General features: G+C 43.3%; 2 protein-coding genes across 4 annotated transcripts in view; both read left to right on the forward strand.

Annotated features, from left to right (window-relative positions):
- The first annotated feature begins 10 nt into the window (after window positions 1-10).
- Window positions 11-7577, forward strand: LOC108440755 (zinc fingers and homeoboxes protein 1-like). 2 transcript variants are annotated; one of them, XM_017719817.2, is made up of 3 exons: window positions 11-588; window positions 2396-2671; window positions 3267-7577. In XM_017719817.2, exons 2-3 carry the CDS (start codon window positions 2506-2508, stop codon window positions 5606-5608), a joined length of 2508 nt encoding a protein of 835 aa, XP_017575306.1. In that variant the 5' UTR covers window positions 11-588; window positions 2396-2505; the 3' UTR covers window positions 5609-7577. The 2 variants fall into 2 exon arrangements, with proteins under 2 accessions (XP_017575306.1, XP_017575307.1); XM_017719818.2 differs by having other exon boundaries at window positions 15-588; window positions 2396-2665.
- Window positions 7578-8413: 836 nt separating this feature from the next.
- The window catches only part of washc5 (WASH complex subunit 5), a 28561-nt gene continuing 18813 nt past the window's right edge, over window positions 8414-18161 (forward strand). Inside the window, exons 1-9 of one of the 2 annotated variants that reach the window (XM_017719814.2) lie at window positions 8414-8486; window positions 10233-10475; window positions 12264-12409; window positions 13158-13242; window positions 13349-13449; window positions 14208-14400; window positions 16738-16890; window positions 16993-17106; window positions 17425-17596. In XM_017719814.2, coding sequence (XP_017575303.1) covers window positions 10290-10475; window positions 12264-12409; window positions 13158-13242; window positions 13349-13449; window positions 14208-14400; window positions 16738-16890; window positions 16993-17106; window positions 17425-17596 — 1150 coding nt within the window. In that variant the 5' untranslated portion in view covers window positions 8414-8486; window positions 10233-10289. Of the gene's footprint in view, window positions 8511-10232; window positions 10476-12263; window positions 12410-13157; window positions 13243-13348; window positions 13450-14207; window positions 14401-16737; window positions 16891-16992; window positions 17107-17424; window positions 17597-18161 lie in introns of both variants that reach the window. The other variant, XM_017719813.2, reaches the window with a different exon arrangement.

Raw genomic sequence — 18161 nt, forward strand, 5'->3', positions numbered from 1 at the left:
CGGAAGTTTCCAACAGTTAAGCGACTTTAGCGGGACATTGGCTGGCGGCGTGGCGTGTAGCTCGGACCAGAAGGTGCCTTAACGCGCTGGTTGCGGCCGTTTGCGCCTCCGTTTGCGAAAAGTATGGACAGTTTTTTTCACCTTTTTTAAGTTACGGCGGGGAGTCGCCTGGCGATGACGTAAACACGTAACACATTGACAGCGGAGACGCCTGATCATTAAAAAAAACTGCCATTAAAATGAACGCAAACTGTCTTTAGGCGCGTTTATCCGACAGCGCCGTTTGAAGGGTGGCGTTTCGGGCGGCTCGGACTCGCTCCTAGAGGGCGAGTCGAGAGAAATCGGCTGGGCTCAGCGCTGCATCTGGAGGGGCACATCCAGCGTTTTGTGGCGAGAGGAGAAAAGCGCTGCCTCCTCCAGTTAGCCAGCAAGCTAACGCGTAACTTCCCGCATTACTGCGCTCCGTGGCCGCGAAAACCTCGAAGGCAGGCGGCGAGCAAACCCTGTAAGCGGTGCCCTGCAAGCTCTGACGGTAGCTCACCCCGACACTCCCCGGTGCCGAACGGGCGAGAGGTTCCTGTTCCCCCGGTAAGTTAACTAACTACAGACGCTAACTAGCATCACACAGACCCCCATCCGCGCTGCTCCACCGCTACGGCGGATGACAGCCAGCCAAGCGTCCGCTGACACAGGACCGCAACATAAGTTTGGTTACGGAAGCCAACTTGTTCTGATTCACCCGTTCCACCTTAAATGGTGTAGCCGTTACATTCTGGAGGCGCCAGAACTATTTAAGGTGGAACGGGAAAATTTGGATGGCTTCAGTTTTGTGGTTTGGTTCGTCTACAAGCGTCTGCTAACCGTTATATATCGCGTATTAAAGCTCGTCGACTGTTGCTGTGGAGTGGGGCAAGTCAAAGGGGGATTCCACCGTTTTGTCCATTTCTGAATAGTTCAGTCCTTGTGATGCAAACAGTGGTTCATTGTAGAGACTTGGATTCAGGTTTATTTACAGTGGTGGTGGTAGGAACCAGAGGGTCCCCCTGTCTACACAACACGAATACAGTCTTTTATTTACTGTTTAAACCACCAGCGAGTCCACATGTGTCCTGATTTTTTTTAATATGTAATATTGTGGTTAAATAGGCATAAATCTGGGGGGGAAAGCTTTCTTTGAGGACTTTTTCCTGACGACACACTGCATGTGGCCCTCCAGCCATCTCACAGCATGTTTATAACCGCTTCATGGAATAACTTTTGAGTGACTTTTCAGACACCTGGGTTCTGCCACCTCCGCTGTGAGCAGTTCTGAGTCTCAAGTTTCTCGAGAACGTAGCACATTTCACACCAAACCACATTTTGTTTACATCTTAACTTTTAATTATGTAGAATGTTTTTTGAAAATTCAGTGGAGGCTCTGGGGCAGTCGTGGGCTGGAGGTTAGGAAACCAGCCCTGAGCCGATGGTACGTGACTGAGGTGTCCTTGAGCAAGGCACCTAATCGCCAAACTGCTCCCTGGGTGCTACGGATAGGGCTGCCCACCTCTCCAGGCACGTGTGCTCACTGCCCCCTCCTGTGCATGTTCACAAGTGTGTATGTGGTGTTTCACTGCACGGATGAGTTAAAACACAGGGGTCAGATTTCCCCGTTGTGGGACTAATAAGGGTCAATTAATCTTACTAACCTGTAATTTTCCCCATGGATGTGTGCTCACTTTTTTTCTTTCATTTTTCCATTTTTTTCTACACCAGTTGCTTTTCCTTTGTTAAAATTCATTTAAGGTTAGCTTTACTTAAAGGAACACATGAGCTTCACCGTTGCTCCAGTGATTCTACAACGATTAGTTTTAAAGACTTGGAAAAATCCCCTGGAGGTGGGACGAACTCTTTGAAAAACCATGACTGAGGCAGACGCTTGAGGACAGGCTGTCTGAAATAGGTTCCTGGTGGAAAAAGAAAACTAACTTTACTGCTAGGAAGCCTAATATCACATTTGTATTTATTCTGTAGCAGTGAGGATTTCGTTATGGCAGTAGAGGGGGATTCGCAGTGATTAGTGTTTTTTGCAGAATGCATGCTGGGTATTGTAGTAAGAACTTCGATAGACAAAAACACAAAGATGTAAAATTGTATCGAACCATTGAGGCTGAAGGACACTATGCTGTGTTACAGAATACGACATACGATGACACCTAACGTATCAGTTGCTGGTTTTATGCCGGAATGCCCCTTTAAATGCAAATGATTACCAGTCATGCAGCTCATGATTGAAACTAACTGTCTGGCTCTGCAGGTGTGAAAGTTTGTGTTGCACTATATACCTGTATAATCAAGTAAAATTAAAGTATTTGCATGTTTTAGAACTAACCTCATCCTTATTGTGTCTCTTTTTCAGTGGCTCCTGTACTGAGGTGAACTTCTAGCATGTGAATGTACTTTCCTGGCGTTTAGGCCGGTTCAGACAGTCTTTGCCTCTCTCAAAGCCTCTCTGGTGCCACCAACGCAATGTCGAGCAGAAGGAAGTCCACAACCCCCTGCATGGTGCTTCCATCAGATGTGGTGGAACAGGATCCGGACATGGAGACCCTGGCAGGGGAGGAAGGAGCTGAGAATGCGGCAGAAGGCCCTACAGAAGGAGCGGTAGTTCCCATGGAAACTGAGGGAGGTGAGGGTTGGTATCCTAAATACAAGCTTTTCCTGAGGTTAGATGTTGGTCCTTTTAATCTTTGGTGATCAATACAGCCTAGTAATGTCATGAGTTATAGACTAAATGAGGAGGCCGTTCAATGCCACAGCCACCCATGGTTTAAGATGGTGTAATTGACACTGCTCTTTTTTGGTGGCACCTCCCTCTCCCCCGTTGTGCAGTGTTAGCCAACATGGGTGCCTGAATTGGCAGTTAGTGTTCTCCTCCAATTGAGGTGAGCTGTCCAAAGACATTGCATTTGCGGCAAGACAAAAAGTAGTGGCTTGATTCACATGTCTTTGAGGAAGCTGTTACCTAGTTCAACCCGCTCCCGCATGAGGCTGGAAGTGGAATTGGCTATGACTAAATTGGTAGGGATAAAACTTCAACTTTATAAGGCAGTAATAGGTAAATGGGTGCAAAGTGCCTAGGCCTGATGTGTAAAAGTAAAACCTACTCTAATGCAGAAAAAAACAAGTCCTTGATGAACGGTTTCGGTCCTTATTGGTATTTTATATGCATTTTCATTATTGACAATGTCAAATGTTATGGAAAGTTATGTTTTTTTTTTTCATTCCAGACCATGAAGACAGTTCAAGCCATTCTGCAGGAAAACGCCCAAATCAAACCACTGTGGAGCAGTCAGCCACGGATCTAACCACTGAAGGAAGTTTGAGTCAAGCTGAGACAGAGGAGATTGAAGACCCTACGGTCACCGGAATCTCTCTCAGCAAAACACCAATCATGAAAAAGAAAAGCAAACCTGAGCCTAAGAGAATAGCTGTGTCTCTCAAAGGCACGGATGACAGCGATGCCTTGATCGAAAGCGAGGGGGATCCAGAACCAATGGAGGCATCAGTCATGGGTACTTCCATCACAGCTGAAATGATGAACCCGGTTCTTGCAGAGTCTGCAAAGCCTGGTGTGCTCGTCAGCATTCCCAATCCAGTGCCCGCTGAGCAAAAGAAGCCAGTTATGAACCCTGCTACGGTGCTTCCTGCTGGCCTGGCCCAGGTTCTGTCAGCCCTGCAGGCCCAGCAGAGTGCACAAGCTCAGCTTCTGATTCCAGTGAGCAGCATTCCAACCTACAATGCAGCCATGGACTCCAATGTACTGCTGGTGAATACCTACAAGAAGTTCCCTTACCCCTCAGCATCTGAAATCATGGGCCTAGCAGCTCAGACCAAGTTCAGCGAGGAGCAGATAAAGATCTGGTTCTCTGCTCAGCGTTTAAAGCATGGCGTTAGCTGGACACCAGAGGAAGTTGAGGAGGCTAGAAGGAAGCAGTTTAATGGCACAGTCCACACGGTACCCCAGACCATTACGGTCATACCAGCCCACCATCTATCTGCCACTAATGGTCTGCAGTCTATCCTTCAGACTTGCCAAATCGTGGGCCAACCAGGCCTGGTTCTAACGCAGGTCGGCACCGCAAACAGCCTGCCGGTCACCACCCCTATCACACTGACAGTTGCAGGAATGCCCAGTCAAAGCCAGGCACCCAAGATCTCAAGCAATCAGACCAGCCCTGCTGTTAGCGAAACAAAGCGAGCCACCACGGTCCAACCACCATCACTGACCCCGCAGGAGAACTCCGCCCTCAGCACCGATCACTTCGGCCTGCGGCCCAAGAAGTCAAAGGAGCAGCTGGCTGAGCTGAAAGCCAGCTATATGAAGAACCATTTTGCCAGTGATTCTGAAATAGCCAGGCTGATGAAGCTGACCAACCTCACCAAAGGCGAGATCAAGAAGTGGTTCAGCGATACCCGTTACAACCAGCGCAATTCCAAAAACAACCACTATACCGTCTCCCATGACAGCAGTAGGCCCAGCAACAACAACAACAACAGCAGCACAACCATCGTCATTGACTCTGGGAGTGAGACTCCGCAGTCCCCAACCACATCGCCCATCAAAGAAAAGGAAACCCGCACCAAAACCTGGAACCCCTTTCCAGATTTCACTCTGCAGAAGTTCAAGGAGAAGACCCCAGAGCAACTGGTGATTTTAGAAGAGAGCTACCAGAAATGCGATACCCCTTCGGACGAAGAGCTAAGCCGGCTGAGGGCTGAAACAAAGCTCACCAGACGGGAGATAGATGCTTGGTTTACGGAGAAGAGGAAAACCCCTGCTGCTGAGGCATCTGAAAAGAACGATGGGGCAGATGGCGAAACCTCCCAGGGTAAACGTAGCCAGACTCCACCTGGTTTGAAAAAGTTGTCCAAGGAGAAGATAACCAAAAAAACCCCAGAGCAGCTCCACGTCCTCAAGAGCGCATTCGTACGCACTCAGTGGCCTTCCGCCGAAGAATATGACCAGCTAGCTGAGGAGAGCGGGCTACCCCGGTCTTACATTGTCAATTGGTTTGGAGATACGCGCTACGCCTGGAAGAACGGCAACCTTAAATGGTACTTCTATTATCAGAGTGGAAACGTGGAGGGTATGAATGGAAGCAAAAGCAGAAAACGGAGAATTCGGAACCGAGGCTGGGGAAGATCTCGCAGCAGGAAAGCCAAGAAATCCACGGGTCCGGAGAAGTCCCCGCCAATGAAGTTTAAGACGGGGAAAGATATCCTAAAGGAATACTACTTGAAGCACAAGTTCTTGAATGAGCAGGATCTGGATGAGCTGGTAGCCAAGTCTAACATGAGCTACGAGCAAGTGAGGGAGTGGTTTGCCGAAGTTTGTCGGAAGGTGGACATGGGCACTGACCCATTTGAAGACAACACAGGCAACGAGCAGGAAGAGGAGGAGTCCCAGGGCGAAAATGAAATGGTGAGTGAAGAGCAAGGCCCCTTGGCCGCTGGCGATGAGGACGGCGATGACGATGAGGAGGATGACGACGAGGAGACAGATGACAGTGAATCCTGGGAGCCTCCACAGAGTGTTAGAAAAACCTTGTCTGGGTCAGAAGATCAGTGATTTTATTGGGTTTTGGGTGTTTTATGTCATTTTTGTCTGTGGACAGAGTGCTTAGAACGATCGGTGAAGAAGAACATTGACTATGAAGATATACTGACTAGTCCTACTTGCATCACTTTTTACGTTTCCCACTTTCTTGTTCGTTTCCTGAGCGTAGTCTTTTTGTTTCCTGAGCTTTGAAGAGATCAGTTCTATCAGAAACTTCAGGAATCTGCGTGCTCTGTTCATGTGTGCACAGCATCAACACCCAGAATGAAGAACCCTAAAATCAGAAGCAGAGGCCTGGAGAGTCCATTAATCATCAGTTGTGTGCAATTTGAATTTAATTTAAATGAGGAAAATGATCTGGTGATCAGGTCTTTTATGATGTGCTTTTTTTTTTCTTTCTTTCTTGATACACGGGTCCTCCACCTGCCCCACGGAGGACTCATGGTGCCAAAGTTACTTTTGTTGAATGTTATGGTTCCCTGTTGCTGAAATGAAAGTTCTGTATGTAGAGATGGAGACCTACACATACAATTGGGCACTTTGCATTGAATGTTAAATGGAGGAGAGAGGGAGGGACTTGCCTTTGAAGCCATTTAATGGTGGAAAAAATGGAAAATCCCAAATGTTCCCAGTCATTTTGTCCTTCAGTCTAAAAGACGTAGGCTAATGCTATTCACCACCATCTTTGGCTGTAGTCTGAATTAATACAGCACAACCGGTGACGACCTGCTGTTCTGACTGCCAGTAGCCGCTCTGGCATCACGACTGGGTCAAGTTTGCCAGGATTCCGAGGGTTTTTTCCCGGAGCAGTGTGGATGCACAAGATCAGTAGAGGACAGTAATCAGTGCCTGTACAAAACGAGGCAGTTGGACTGTATGCTCGAGCTCGCGCTGATTCGAGAGGGCTCTTTTAAAACGTTTTTTTAATCTGTGATAAAGTGTATGTGGGTCTTTTTTTCCTGTTTGCGGATTCTTACAAAACGGTATTGTGTTTCTACTTCGTGTGTAACAGGCTTTACCAGCCTTTTCATGAGCTTAGCAGTAAGGAGGACTTTGCTTCACTCTTTAATGTATTTTTAGGCTACCCAAAATAATGCATTTCAACAAACTCCTCAAACGATAAATCGGAGATTTTTTTGGTTATTATTATTACTAATGCACACGATGTTCAGTTGTTAAATTGTTGGTAGCTAAAAATTCTGCCAATTTGCTTTTCTGTGAGAAGAGAACCTTAATGGATAATTTATTTACCATGTAGCATGGTATATGGTATTTGATCTTTGTTTTTTTAATTGTAAAATTTGAATTATTATTAATATTGTAATAATTTTTCCCCCAATGAACAAACGGCACTATCTTGGTATTTTTTAAACTGGCCCTATGCCAATACTGCATGCTTCAGCTGTTTATGATGATGAAAAGGACGGCTTATTTTGTACATACATTTTGCTGTTGTATTTTCTAAGTAGTTTTAAGCGTTTTTATAAGTTTGTATTTATGATGATGGATCCCACCCAGACCTACGTTGATTGCTCGTACAGTGACCCTGTTTTGTGTGATCTAAAACGATCCTACTAGTCGCATTTAAAAGGAGTTTCGTTCTCCGAGTTCTTGGTGAGCTTATTTGCTTAGCTTGCGATCCTCTGGAGTCATCCCTGTGATTTCTGCACCTTTTAGTGTATTAACAGATACGTACGTGCTCATAACTATTGTCTGAAAATAGCACATTCAGCTCATTTGTCATTTCCATAAATACTTATCATAGCAGAAAAGATCAATTTAGGCAAAAATGTTTTTTTTTTCTCTCTAGATTTTAAAGTGATGCATATGCTACCTTTTTCCTATGAATGTCTGATTAAGTGCAACTGTATTTCTCCTGCCTCTTCCATCGGTCACCAGTAGTGTTTACTGCAGTGCATTTATAAAATATCAAATAGAATCACTGTAAGGCTCAGTAACACTCTTTCAGATATGGGTTGGGTTGGGGGGTAACAACGGGGGGGGGGGGGGGGGGGGGGCATCATGGAGGTGACTTTGTAAATCCTACTGAGCCCTAAAATTGAATTTGTTCACGCCGCCCTGGTGGCTAAAGCTTTATTCCCCAGAGCTATAGGCCTTGTGCAATGCTTTTAATTTAAAATTGAAAACTGTTTTAATAGGCTGTGGCTTGGTTTAGACAGAAAATATATTTTCTACTTGTTTCAAGATGACAATAAATTTAGATGAAAACTTGTGGGTGATCCTCATTGTGTGTGTGAATTCATCTCTTGAGTAAATCTTATTTATCTACTGTTTTTAGTTATATATTTACCTAATCATTTTTTCATATTTTTACCATTTGAAATGATCTGAAGATACTGGTTTTACAATATTACAGTAAGGAGGTAATACTCAAATAGAAGATGTAGCACTGCACCTTGTGCTTCCACGTCTGTTGATTAATGACTTTATAAATTTGAGATTTTCTTTATCATATGTTTTTTTGTAACAAAAACCCATCAGATAAGATAAAATAAATATATATATATATATATTTTTTTGTGTGTTTATATGTATACACACACACACATGTACATACACATACGTAAACAAAATAAAAGGTCACAATACATATCCTGTAACTACCCAATCACAGCAGATAGTGCAGGCTACATAGTAGTCAGAGGTCCATAAGTGGTTCCCATGTTTTCTGAAAGATGTAACTATAAATTTGAGATACTTTTGACATTTTTACGAACATCATTTTCGTTTTTCAGAGACTTTTAATTTGGCGAGTGGGCTCAATAGCCGCCATTTAGCAGCAGCGCGACGCGAGCAGCCAATGGCTTGCTGCGGTGTGGTCACGTGGCACTCATGTGATTTGTAAACAGTAGCCTGCAGATGAAAGGAGGTGAGCGGAGTTTATGAAATAAAGGTAATATTTCAGTAATGTTTTAGTGTAAATGCATACCAGAACATCACCTATTACCAGTACACAGACTGTATATTTTTTGCCTTCGGTTGGGACTCCCGTTTAGCTGTGTGGTGGTTAGTTCTAGCTCGCTGAATCAGTGAGAGTGGTTCGCGATATGACGTTCATTAGCGAGCGAGCTAACTGACCGGCTAGCGCTGGTCATTAACTCGCTATCGGGAGGTCAGTCTTAATGAGCCACGCGTTTAGTCCGCGGCTGTAGCTTTTTTATGGTTCAGTCATGAACAACCATAGCGGTTATATGTGTGTTTGGACTCGCAGCCACTCAGGAAAATCAGTCTAGGTCAGTCAAGTTCAGAGTATTGCGGACTACGGAAAAGACGTAGCTAACCTATGTGCTCATATGTACACCGAACAGCCACAACTAACATTAAAACCATCTCCTTGTTTCTACACTCATTGAACATTTAATCAGCTCAGCTTACCGTATAGGTGCACTGACGTTGCGCTGGTACAAGTGGATCAGACACATCAGTGCTGCTGGACGGTTTGAGCACTGTGCACTACCTTATTGGTCCACCTTGTGGATGTAAAGTCAGAGACGGTAGCTCATCTGCTGCTGCACAGCTTGTTGGCCATCCTCTAGTCCTTCACACCACTGACGAGGTGGTGGTGTGTTAGTGTGTGCTGTGCTGGTACGAGATGATCGGACACAGCAGTGTTGCTGGAGTTTTAAACAGTGTCCACTCACTGTCCACTCTATTAGACACTCCTTCCTTGTCAGTCCACCTTGTAGATGTGAAGTCAGAGATGACAGCTCATCTGCTGCTGCACAGTTTGTGTTGGTCATACTATAGTCCTTCCTCAGTGGTCACAGGACGCTGTTGGCTGGATATTTTTGGTTGGTGGACTATTCTCAGTCCAGCAGCGACACTGAGGTGTTTAAAAACTCCAGCAGCACTGCTGTGTCTGATCCACTCAGACCAGCGCACCTCACGCCACGTCAGTGTTACTGCAGTGCTGAGAATGATCCACCACCCAAATAGTACCTGCTCTGTGAGGGTCCATGGGGGTCCTGACCACTGAAGAACAGGGTAAAAGGGGGCTAACAAAGTATCAGAGAAACAGATGGACTACAGTCTGTAACTGTAGAACTACAAAGTGCAGCTATACAGTAAGTGGAGCTGATAAAATGGACGATGAGCGTAGAAACGAGGAGGTGGTCATGATGTTATGCCTGATCGGTGTACAGTGTGTTTTCAAAAATAAGACATTCAGACCTCCCCTAAAGACCTACCTGTGCGAGAAGTTCAATTTATGTAATATGATTAGCGTGGGCAATTAGAAGATCTGTCGCTCCCTGGTGTCCTGCTTCTCTCTCTGAATAATCTAAGGAACCAGAGGAATGTCCTTAAGTAGAATAAAGCCAAGTGGCTCTCTCTCATGAGGTGGTCTCTGCTTTAGGGACTCTGTTTTAGTTTATTACATCAGTCAGTGAAGACTTTGGAAATGGATCTTGTTATTTAAGTTGATGAGTACTAGTAGTATCTATGTGTGCCTCATGTTTGGGTTTGTTAGAGCTCGTATTAATCAAACACGTAACAGAACCTTTGGGAAAGCATCCAGGACGTGGCTGCAGCAGTTGCACAGTAGAAGAGTGTTTCGGTATTAACCGGAGTGTTAAGCTGAATTTGGTCTGTGGATGATGAATATCCATTCCATCAGGACTATGGACATGGATCTCTGAAGACCTGCCGGCTGGAGCGAGTGGAGGCTGCCACCATGGTGGACTTTCTTGCAGAGAATAACCTGTGTGGACAGGCCATCCTGAGGATTGTGTCTCGGGGGAACGCCATCATTGCAGAACTGTTACGGCTCTCTGACTTCATCCCCGCAGTTTTTAGGCTCAAAGACAAGAGTGACCAACAGAAGTATGGCGACATCATCTGTGACTTCAGCTACTTCAAGGTAGTGTGTTTGCTTTCAGTCACGGGCTTGTGGTGTTATGGCACAACCTGTTATTAACTACATATATGCGTGTGTAGCAAGGGGGCTTTATCTCAGGTTCTGGAGGGCCAGAATCCAGCGCAGTCCAGTGACTGAACTGTGCAAACAGCCCTGATTTTACGCATCACTGAGCGCGTTCACATGCCCTCAATAATCCCATCACTGCAGAAAATCAGATTTTGTCAGTGATCCGATCAACATGTTTACATGCGCCTGAGTAATCAGATAATGGGGAAGCTCCGGGTCTGCATGGGTCAGACTGTGATCAGATTTCTGCTTCGCAACCAGCCTATAAACTCACAGAAGAAGACGTGACGTAAACAGAATGCAAAACTCAAACTTTAAAAAAAAAAAAAAAACACTGCGACACTTTACCTGAAAATATAAACGCATCATCTAGAAAATAAACAATATTTAAATCCTTCATTTCTTATTTGCTTTCAGCGCCAGTCCAACGTGTTTTGCTGCCATCTCGCAACATCCACCGTCTGATCTCGCACAGAAATCCGATCTGAAAATCAGAGTATGAGAATGCCCTGAGAAATCTGCTAACTGAGCTAAAGTCCAGCTCTCTTGATCGGATTTCTAGATCAGAGTGTGCTGTTTACACGACCATTTGAATAATAGGATAACTGCAGAAATCCGATTACGATCGGATTATTGAGCGCATATAAACTCACTCATTGTCAGGAGTGTAATAATATGCATTATAAAACGGATAGTTCCGGTCCTAACATCTGGCTGAGCCGTCTATGTAACGCCTATGTGATAGTGCTGTGTAGCTTAATGTTAATGAGGAATTCCATCCATTATTTAAAGATTTCTACATACTTCAATCATGAAAATATAAACAAAGTTTTAATATGAGTCAGTCCATCAAGTCAAATTTCCTTACAGTGCCAAATTAGTATACCGCTGCTGTCGGATCAAAACCTCGTATGTCCAAAATGGTAAGTGTAAAAGAGAAGGAAAAAACTTACTTTACTTTTAATGTAAGTCAATGGAACCAGACGTCTTTCCAAGTCTTTCTGGGCCGTTTCTGTTGGCCTGTCACACCAACACAATGTAAAGGGCAAAAGGTATTTTTAAAGTATGTCAAAAACTGAAAATCGACAAAAATGGAGATAGGAGGTTTTGTTCCGACAGCAGCGATATGTTGATGTAATGCTTACAATTGTGGAACAGTGGTAAATCAAAAAGAGTACACCACCATCCGTGTTTGTAAAATATACACTGACTGTATAGCGATGGTACTATTTGGGTGCTGGGTCATTCTCATCTGCAGTGACACTGACGTGGTGGTGGCGGCAGCATGTTAGTGTGTGTTGTGCTGGTATGAGTGGATCAGACTGGACCAGACCTCTCACTGCCCTCTCTATAAGACACACCTGTCTTGTTGATCCAGAGACAGCCGCTCATCTGCTGCTGCACAGTTTGTGTTGGTCATCCTCTAGTCCTTCATCAGTGGTCACATGATGCTGCTCACAAGATGCTGTTGGTGGACTGTTCTCAGTCCAGCAGTGACACTGAGATGTTTAAATACTCCAGCAGCACTGCTGTGTCTGATCCATTCACTACAAGTGCACCTACATGGTGGAGTCAGTAAAATGGACAAAGAGTGCAGGTATACGAATGTGCACTGAATGGAGATTACTTTGTTAATTGTGTTTTTATTATTACCAAAATTACTCAGAATGTCAGTTATAGTCCTGTTTAATGTGTTTTACTCTTTATGTAACGTTCTTTTAGGGTCCAGAGTACTATGAGAGCAAGCTGGAGGCCAAACCAGACCTGCAGGACCTGGACGAGGAATTCCGGGAAAACAACATTGAAATATTATCACGCTTTTATCTAGCTTTCGAAAGTGTCCATAAATACATTGTAGACTTGATAAGGTACACATACTGTAAATCATGCACACACACGCACACACACACACACACACACACATTTTCTAAACCGCTTATCCCTCTGGATGCTGGAGCCAATCCCAGCAGGCATAAGGCGGAAGGCAGGATACACCCCGGACAGGTCACCAGTCCATCAGAGGGCAAAACTGTAAATAAAAGTAAACCAGATTTTGACCTCCTACATATTTTTTTCTCTATTTTTGCATAATTGTCTTGCCCTAAGAAATGGGACCACTCTCAAATAAAAAAAAAACCAAGACAAAACAAAACATTACTTCATTAACAGCTACTGGTGCTGCCCGGTTGGTGGCCCTGCCAGTCTGCAGTGACAGCAGAGGGGGTAAAGTTCAGCTCCTCACTGCTGGCTTTAGTTACATATAGGGCATCATATGCTTTCACAGAGGGGGGGCAATTATTTATTATTTCTTATTAGTCTTTCCAAGCATTGTAGAGGAATTATGGCTTGCTTTAATTCAATCACACTGTAGGACTTTCACGCTTGAACTGCCTGTTAGAGGTCCTGCCACAGCATCTCAACAGGGTTTAAGTTAGGAGTTTGGATAGGCCACTCCAAAACCTTGTTTTTTTTTTTGAGCCATTCAGAGGTGGCAATAGTGTTTTGGCACAAATATTTTTTTCCTGGTCCTATACACATTTAATAATAATTATGTCTCAATTAATCATCCCTCCAGACTGTAGCGCGGAAATGTAATCAATTAGTAATGTTTTTAAGGTACCTGGATGACCTCAATGAAGGCGTCTACATTCAGCAGACTTTGGAAACTGTTCTTCTAAATGAGGATGGAAAGCAGCTTTTGGTAGTGTGATTTTTTTAAATTTTTTTTCTCCAGAAAACCATAAATAAAATCTCAGAAGCTGTTGTGGTATTTAATGCTGCGCTGTTTTCTGTTGCCCCTCTTTCAGTGTGAAGCCCTGTATCTCTATGGTGTTATGCTGCTGGTAATAGACCAGAAAATAGAAGGGGAAGTCAGAGAGAGGATGCTGGTGTCCTACTACAGATACAGGTAAGGTCCCTATCGACATTGTGTTTAGATTCAAAATAATCACGCGTTGACTAGATATAAACATCTTAAACTCTGGGGTTATTATTCTCTTATTAATCTTAAAGAGCTCATATCATCTGAGTTTGATGTAATACGGAAACATGTTTCAAAGCATACTGCTCAGTCCGTAAAGTCCATTTGTGGACCCTAAGCTGCAAAAACAGCTCATTTTGAAATAATTTTTTTGTGATGCCACGAAAACCAGCACATTTGCATATATCTGCCAGTTGAGCCTATAGCAGTCCATTAATGCTGCAGTTTTGCAGAGGACAGCCAATTAGAACAGACATATTTACATGTTTGTATAAGGAAGAGTAACAAAAAAGCCTGCTTTTGGGATAAGGAGAGATGGGAAATTGAATAATATTAAATTATAATTAATAAAATTATATATATATATATTATATTATATATTATAATTAATTCAATTATAATAATTTTAAATAAGTTGTCAAAATAAAAGAAACATGTACAATTTGGACCCTTTAAGACATTTTGCCCAGTAATGATTATGAATTACTGAGTAACTGCTGTGAAACTAAGTTATGTGTTTACAAGAGTGTGAATGGATGTTTGAACCCTTTGATGGTTTCTTAGAGTTTAAGAGGTTAATTAGAATGTAAAATTGATCTTTGTTGAGTTGCTTAAATTTACTCAAAACAAAAAAGTCTGAAATCATGATTTTTGGCTCTGACGAACTGTTAAACTCTGCTCCACAGCGCTGCCCGCTCTTCTGCTGACTCCAATCTGGATGACATCTGTAAGCTCTTACGGAGCACTGGCTACTCCAGCCACGCTGGAGCTAAACGTCCACCCAACTACCCTGAGAGCTACTTCCAGAGAGTGCCCATCAGCCCCACCTTCATCAGCATGGTCATAGGCCGCCTGCGCTCAGACGACATCTACAACCAGGTGGGAGCCCACAATTAACTGATGATACTAAAGGTGTGAACATACAGCAGTTTAATTCAACTGCATCCGTTTTGGAGCATTAAAATCATTTGTAAAGGATAATAATAGTATTAAATTTTATTAAAAGTTATTTTATATACTCTCGCTTCTGTGGTCCACAAGTTGATGTGATCACTTTTTTTTAGCATCTCCTAGTGAGCTACTCTATATTTCCAAAAGTAGTCGCTCGTCCAGCTTCACACGCATATTGTGACATCACATTCTTAATCCATAGGGTTTAATAAGATGTTGGCCCACCGTTTGCAGCTATAACAGCTTCAACTCTTCTGGGAAGGCTTTCCACAAGGGTTAGGAGAGTGTTTATGGGAATTCTTGACCGTTCTTCCAGATACGCATTTGTGAGGTCAGACACTGATGTTGGGTGAGAAGGCCTGTCTCCAGTCTAATTCATCCCAAAGGTGTTCTATCGGGTTGAGGTCAGGACTCTGTGCAGGCCAGTCAAGTTCTTCCACACCAAACTGGCTCATCCACATCTTTATGGACCTGCTTTGTGCACTGGTGCGCAGTCATGTTGGAACAGGAAGAGTCCAGTGGCGGCGCTTTACACCACTGCATTCCACGCTTTGCATTGTGCTTGGTGATGTAAGGCTTGGATGCAGCTGCTCGGCCATGGAAACTCATTCCACACTCTACACTGTTCTTGAGTTAATCTGAAGGCCACATGAAGTTTGGAGGTCTGTAGTGATTCACTGCAGAAAGTTGGTGACCTCTGCGCACTATGCCCCTCAGCATCCGCTGACCCCGCTCTGATATTTTACATGGCCTACCACTTCATGGCTGAGTTTCTGTCATTCCCAATCACTTTGTTATAATCCCACTGACAGTTGATTGTGGAATATTTAGTAGTGAGGAAATTTCACGACTGGACTTGCTGCACAGGTGGCGTCCGATCACGGCACCACGCTGGAATTCTCTGAGCTCCTGAGAGCGACCCATTCTTTCACTAATGTCTGTAGAAGCAGTCTGCAGGCCTAGGGGCTCGGCTTTATACACCTGTGGCCATGGAAGTGATTGGAACACCTGAATTCAGTGATTTGGATGGGTGCATGAATACTTTTGGCAATATATTGGCTGATCTTATTTGGCACCTACCGAGCAAGGCTGTAAAAAAAAACCCCCACCGCGCCGTGTGTGTGTCTTGACTAGTGTGTATGTGGTGTTTCACTGCACGGATGGGTTAAATGCGAAGATGAAGTTTCCCCATTGTGGGACTAATAAGGGTCACTTAATCTTAATCTTAATACACATTATGGATACCTATTACTGCTGTTGGGACAAAACCTTATACATCCAAAACGGTAACTTTACAGCACAAGGACAAACATTCTTAACTTTTCAAGGAAGTAAATAGAGAAATATTTAAGTAATTTTGGACAATTTCTGTTGGTCTGTTCATCATGAAATTGACACAAGATAAAGGGTAACTGCCTTTTTCAAAATATGTCAAAAAATGAAAAACAACAAAAATGCAAATACAAAGATTTTCCCAACAGCAACGATATGTGTAGATACATATTGCATTTAGTTTCCAAGCTTACAGCACAGAGCAGTAGCTGCTTGTTTTCAGTCTCACCCACCACGTTAAAGCACAGGCCACTCACTGCTGTGTTGTCTTTGGTTTTCTCTGTTTTCTCAGTCTGAGATACCTGACCTGTAGATGGCCTCCAGCCTCAGGATCTTTCCTTTTGAAAGATCCTTTTGACCATTTATCCAAGATGAATGAGATCCATGTAATTGAAAAGTGAAATGTTTTGTATTGACTTGCTCTGAAAATATAAACGTAACTAGGTAGCATTTTGTCAGAACAATCAGAACAACAAAAAAACAACAACAATGGCTGATGATCCCCACTAGGACAACCATGGCCCACTGGGGGGCTGCGTTCTTCAGAATTTTTTGCATCCTAAACCTTAAATCCAAATCAAATTGTTTTGCAGAGAGAGCATCAGTCGCATGTAAAACATGCACAATTACTGTTTATTTGCTGATTTTAACATAAAATAAATAACACATATAAAATATAATGGCATATTTTTTTAATGTATGTTTTGTTTTTCTTCTTCAATATTTTAAACTCAGCAAATACATAGAAATTGTGCACTATAGGCATGATGATAGGCACAATAAGTAACAACAAAAACTGATTACTGATTGGCAATAATAGGGGTTATTCATTATTTTTACCTAATTATATCTTCTTTGATTTTAATATTGAATTCAACTCAACACAATGATGGTGTCTCTTACATGTTTAATTTTTCCTCATGTTGATTACAGGTGTCTGCGTATCCACTGCCAGAGCACCGGAGCACAGCATTAGCCACCCAGGCAGCCATGCTGTACGTCTGCCTGTACTTCACACCTTCCATTTTGCACACCCAGCAGGCCAAGATGAGGGAGATTGTCGACAAATACTTTCCTGATAACTGGGTAAGGCAGCAGCATCCGCATACTGAAGTAGGATGAGGAATGTGTAGAATCTCTGAAGCTCTAAAGCTACTTGACGTCTGTATGCATCCGCTCTCTCTTCAGGTCATCAGCATATACATGGGAATCACTGTGAACTTGGTGGAAGCATGGGAACCTTACAAAGCAGCCAAAACTGCCCTGAATTACACTCTGGATCCAGCCAACATTAAAGAACAGGTGTGTACACACCCAGTGGCCACGTGTCAATTATACTCCGAACTAGTCCCTCTACTCTTTTACAGGTTTTGTCTGGTGTTGAAAGGTATTCCTGAGACACAGTTCAGCAGCTTATTTCTGTATCTAAGCATCAAGTTGCTGTTTTTAAAGTTTGCATAAACTAACTTCTCCTTTTCAATACCTGTGTCTTACCCTGTTAAAGCCTGTAAAGCCAACATAACCATCACAAACAGCAGTTAATCAGCGTTCACCGACGTCTTTAGCAGCGTATACCACACATCCTCACTACACGTTCTTAGAGGTCTTTGCCCCTTCCAGGCCTGTCGCTATGCAGCCAGTGTAGAGAGCCTTCGGCCGCAGGTGCAGCAGCTGCTGAAGGAGGGATTCCTGAGGGAGGAGATCGTCCTGGATAACATCCCAAAGCTTCTCAACTGCTTGCGTGACTGCAACGTCGCCATCCGCTGGCTGATGCTGCACACTGCAGAATCAGGTCTGATGCTAGGGTGTTGTATTTTACTTCCTGAACTGCAGGCTTAATATATATTTCTTTTATTATTATTAGTCATATTTAGATATTTACTAAGTACTGTTAATTATTATGTAAATACTGTTCAACCTATATGTAAGTTATGTAGTGTGGAACTGAAATGTAGGTTGGCTCTTTTAAAGTGGAATTACACAGATTTTTCAAAATTCAGTCACTGAGATGTAAACGAAGTCACTCAGATTGGTTTGATTTGAAATATTATGCATTATAGAGAAACTTACTGACCTTTTTAAAGAAATTTTTTATTTATTATTTATTTTATTTAAAATAGTGGTGATAGGAACCAGGAATCACAATTTTATGTACTATCCAAAACCACACGAGCAGTGATTTCTTAAACTGGCCCTCAGGGACCCCTGAGGAAAAAGTTCACATTTTTACTTTATCCCTGTTCATTGCGAGTGGGTTTGAAGCAAGAATTTAGATCTTCTGGGGGTCCCTAAGAACTGGTTTGAGAGCCATTATAATGTCTGCTACCTGACCAGTGTCCAGTAGGGGCCAGTGAAAT

Source organism: Pygocentrus nattereri, chromosome 24 (assembly GCF_015220715.1).
Source record: "Pygocentrus nattereri isolate fPygNat1 chromosome 24, fPygNat1.pri, whole genome shotgun sequence".
Classification (NCBI taxonomy): Eukaryota; Metazoa; Chordata; class Actinopteri; order Characiformes; family Serrasalmidae; genus Pygocentrus; species Pygocentrus nattereri.

Bases quoted from the DNA above. Each gene is read 5' to 3' on its own strand.
- LOC108440755 (XM_017719817.2), top strand. From the start codon at position 2,506: ATGTCGAGCAGAAGGAAGTCCACAACCCCCTGCATGGTGCTTCCATCA. The intron at 2,672-3,266 runs GTTGGTATCCTA...TTTTCATTCCAG, and splicing joins GGAAACTGAGGGAGGTGAGG to ACCATGAAGACAGTTCAAGC.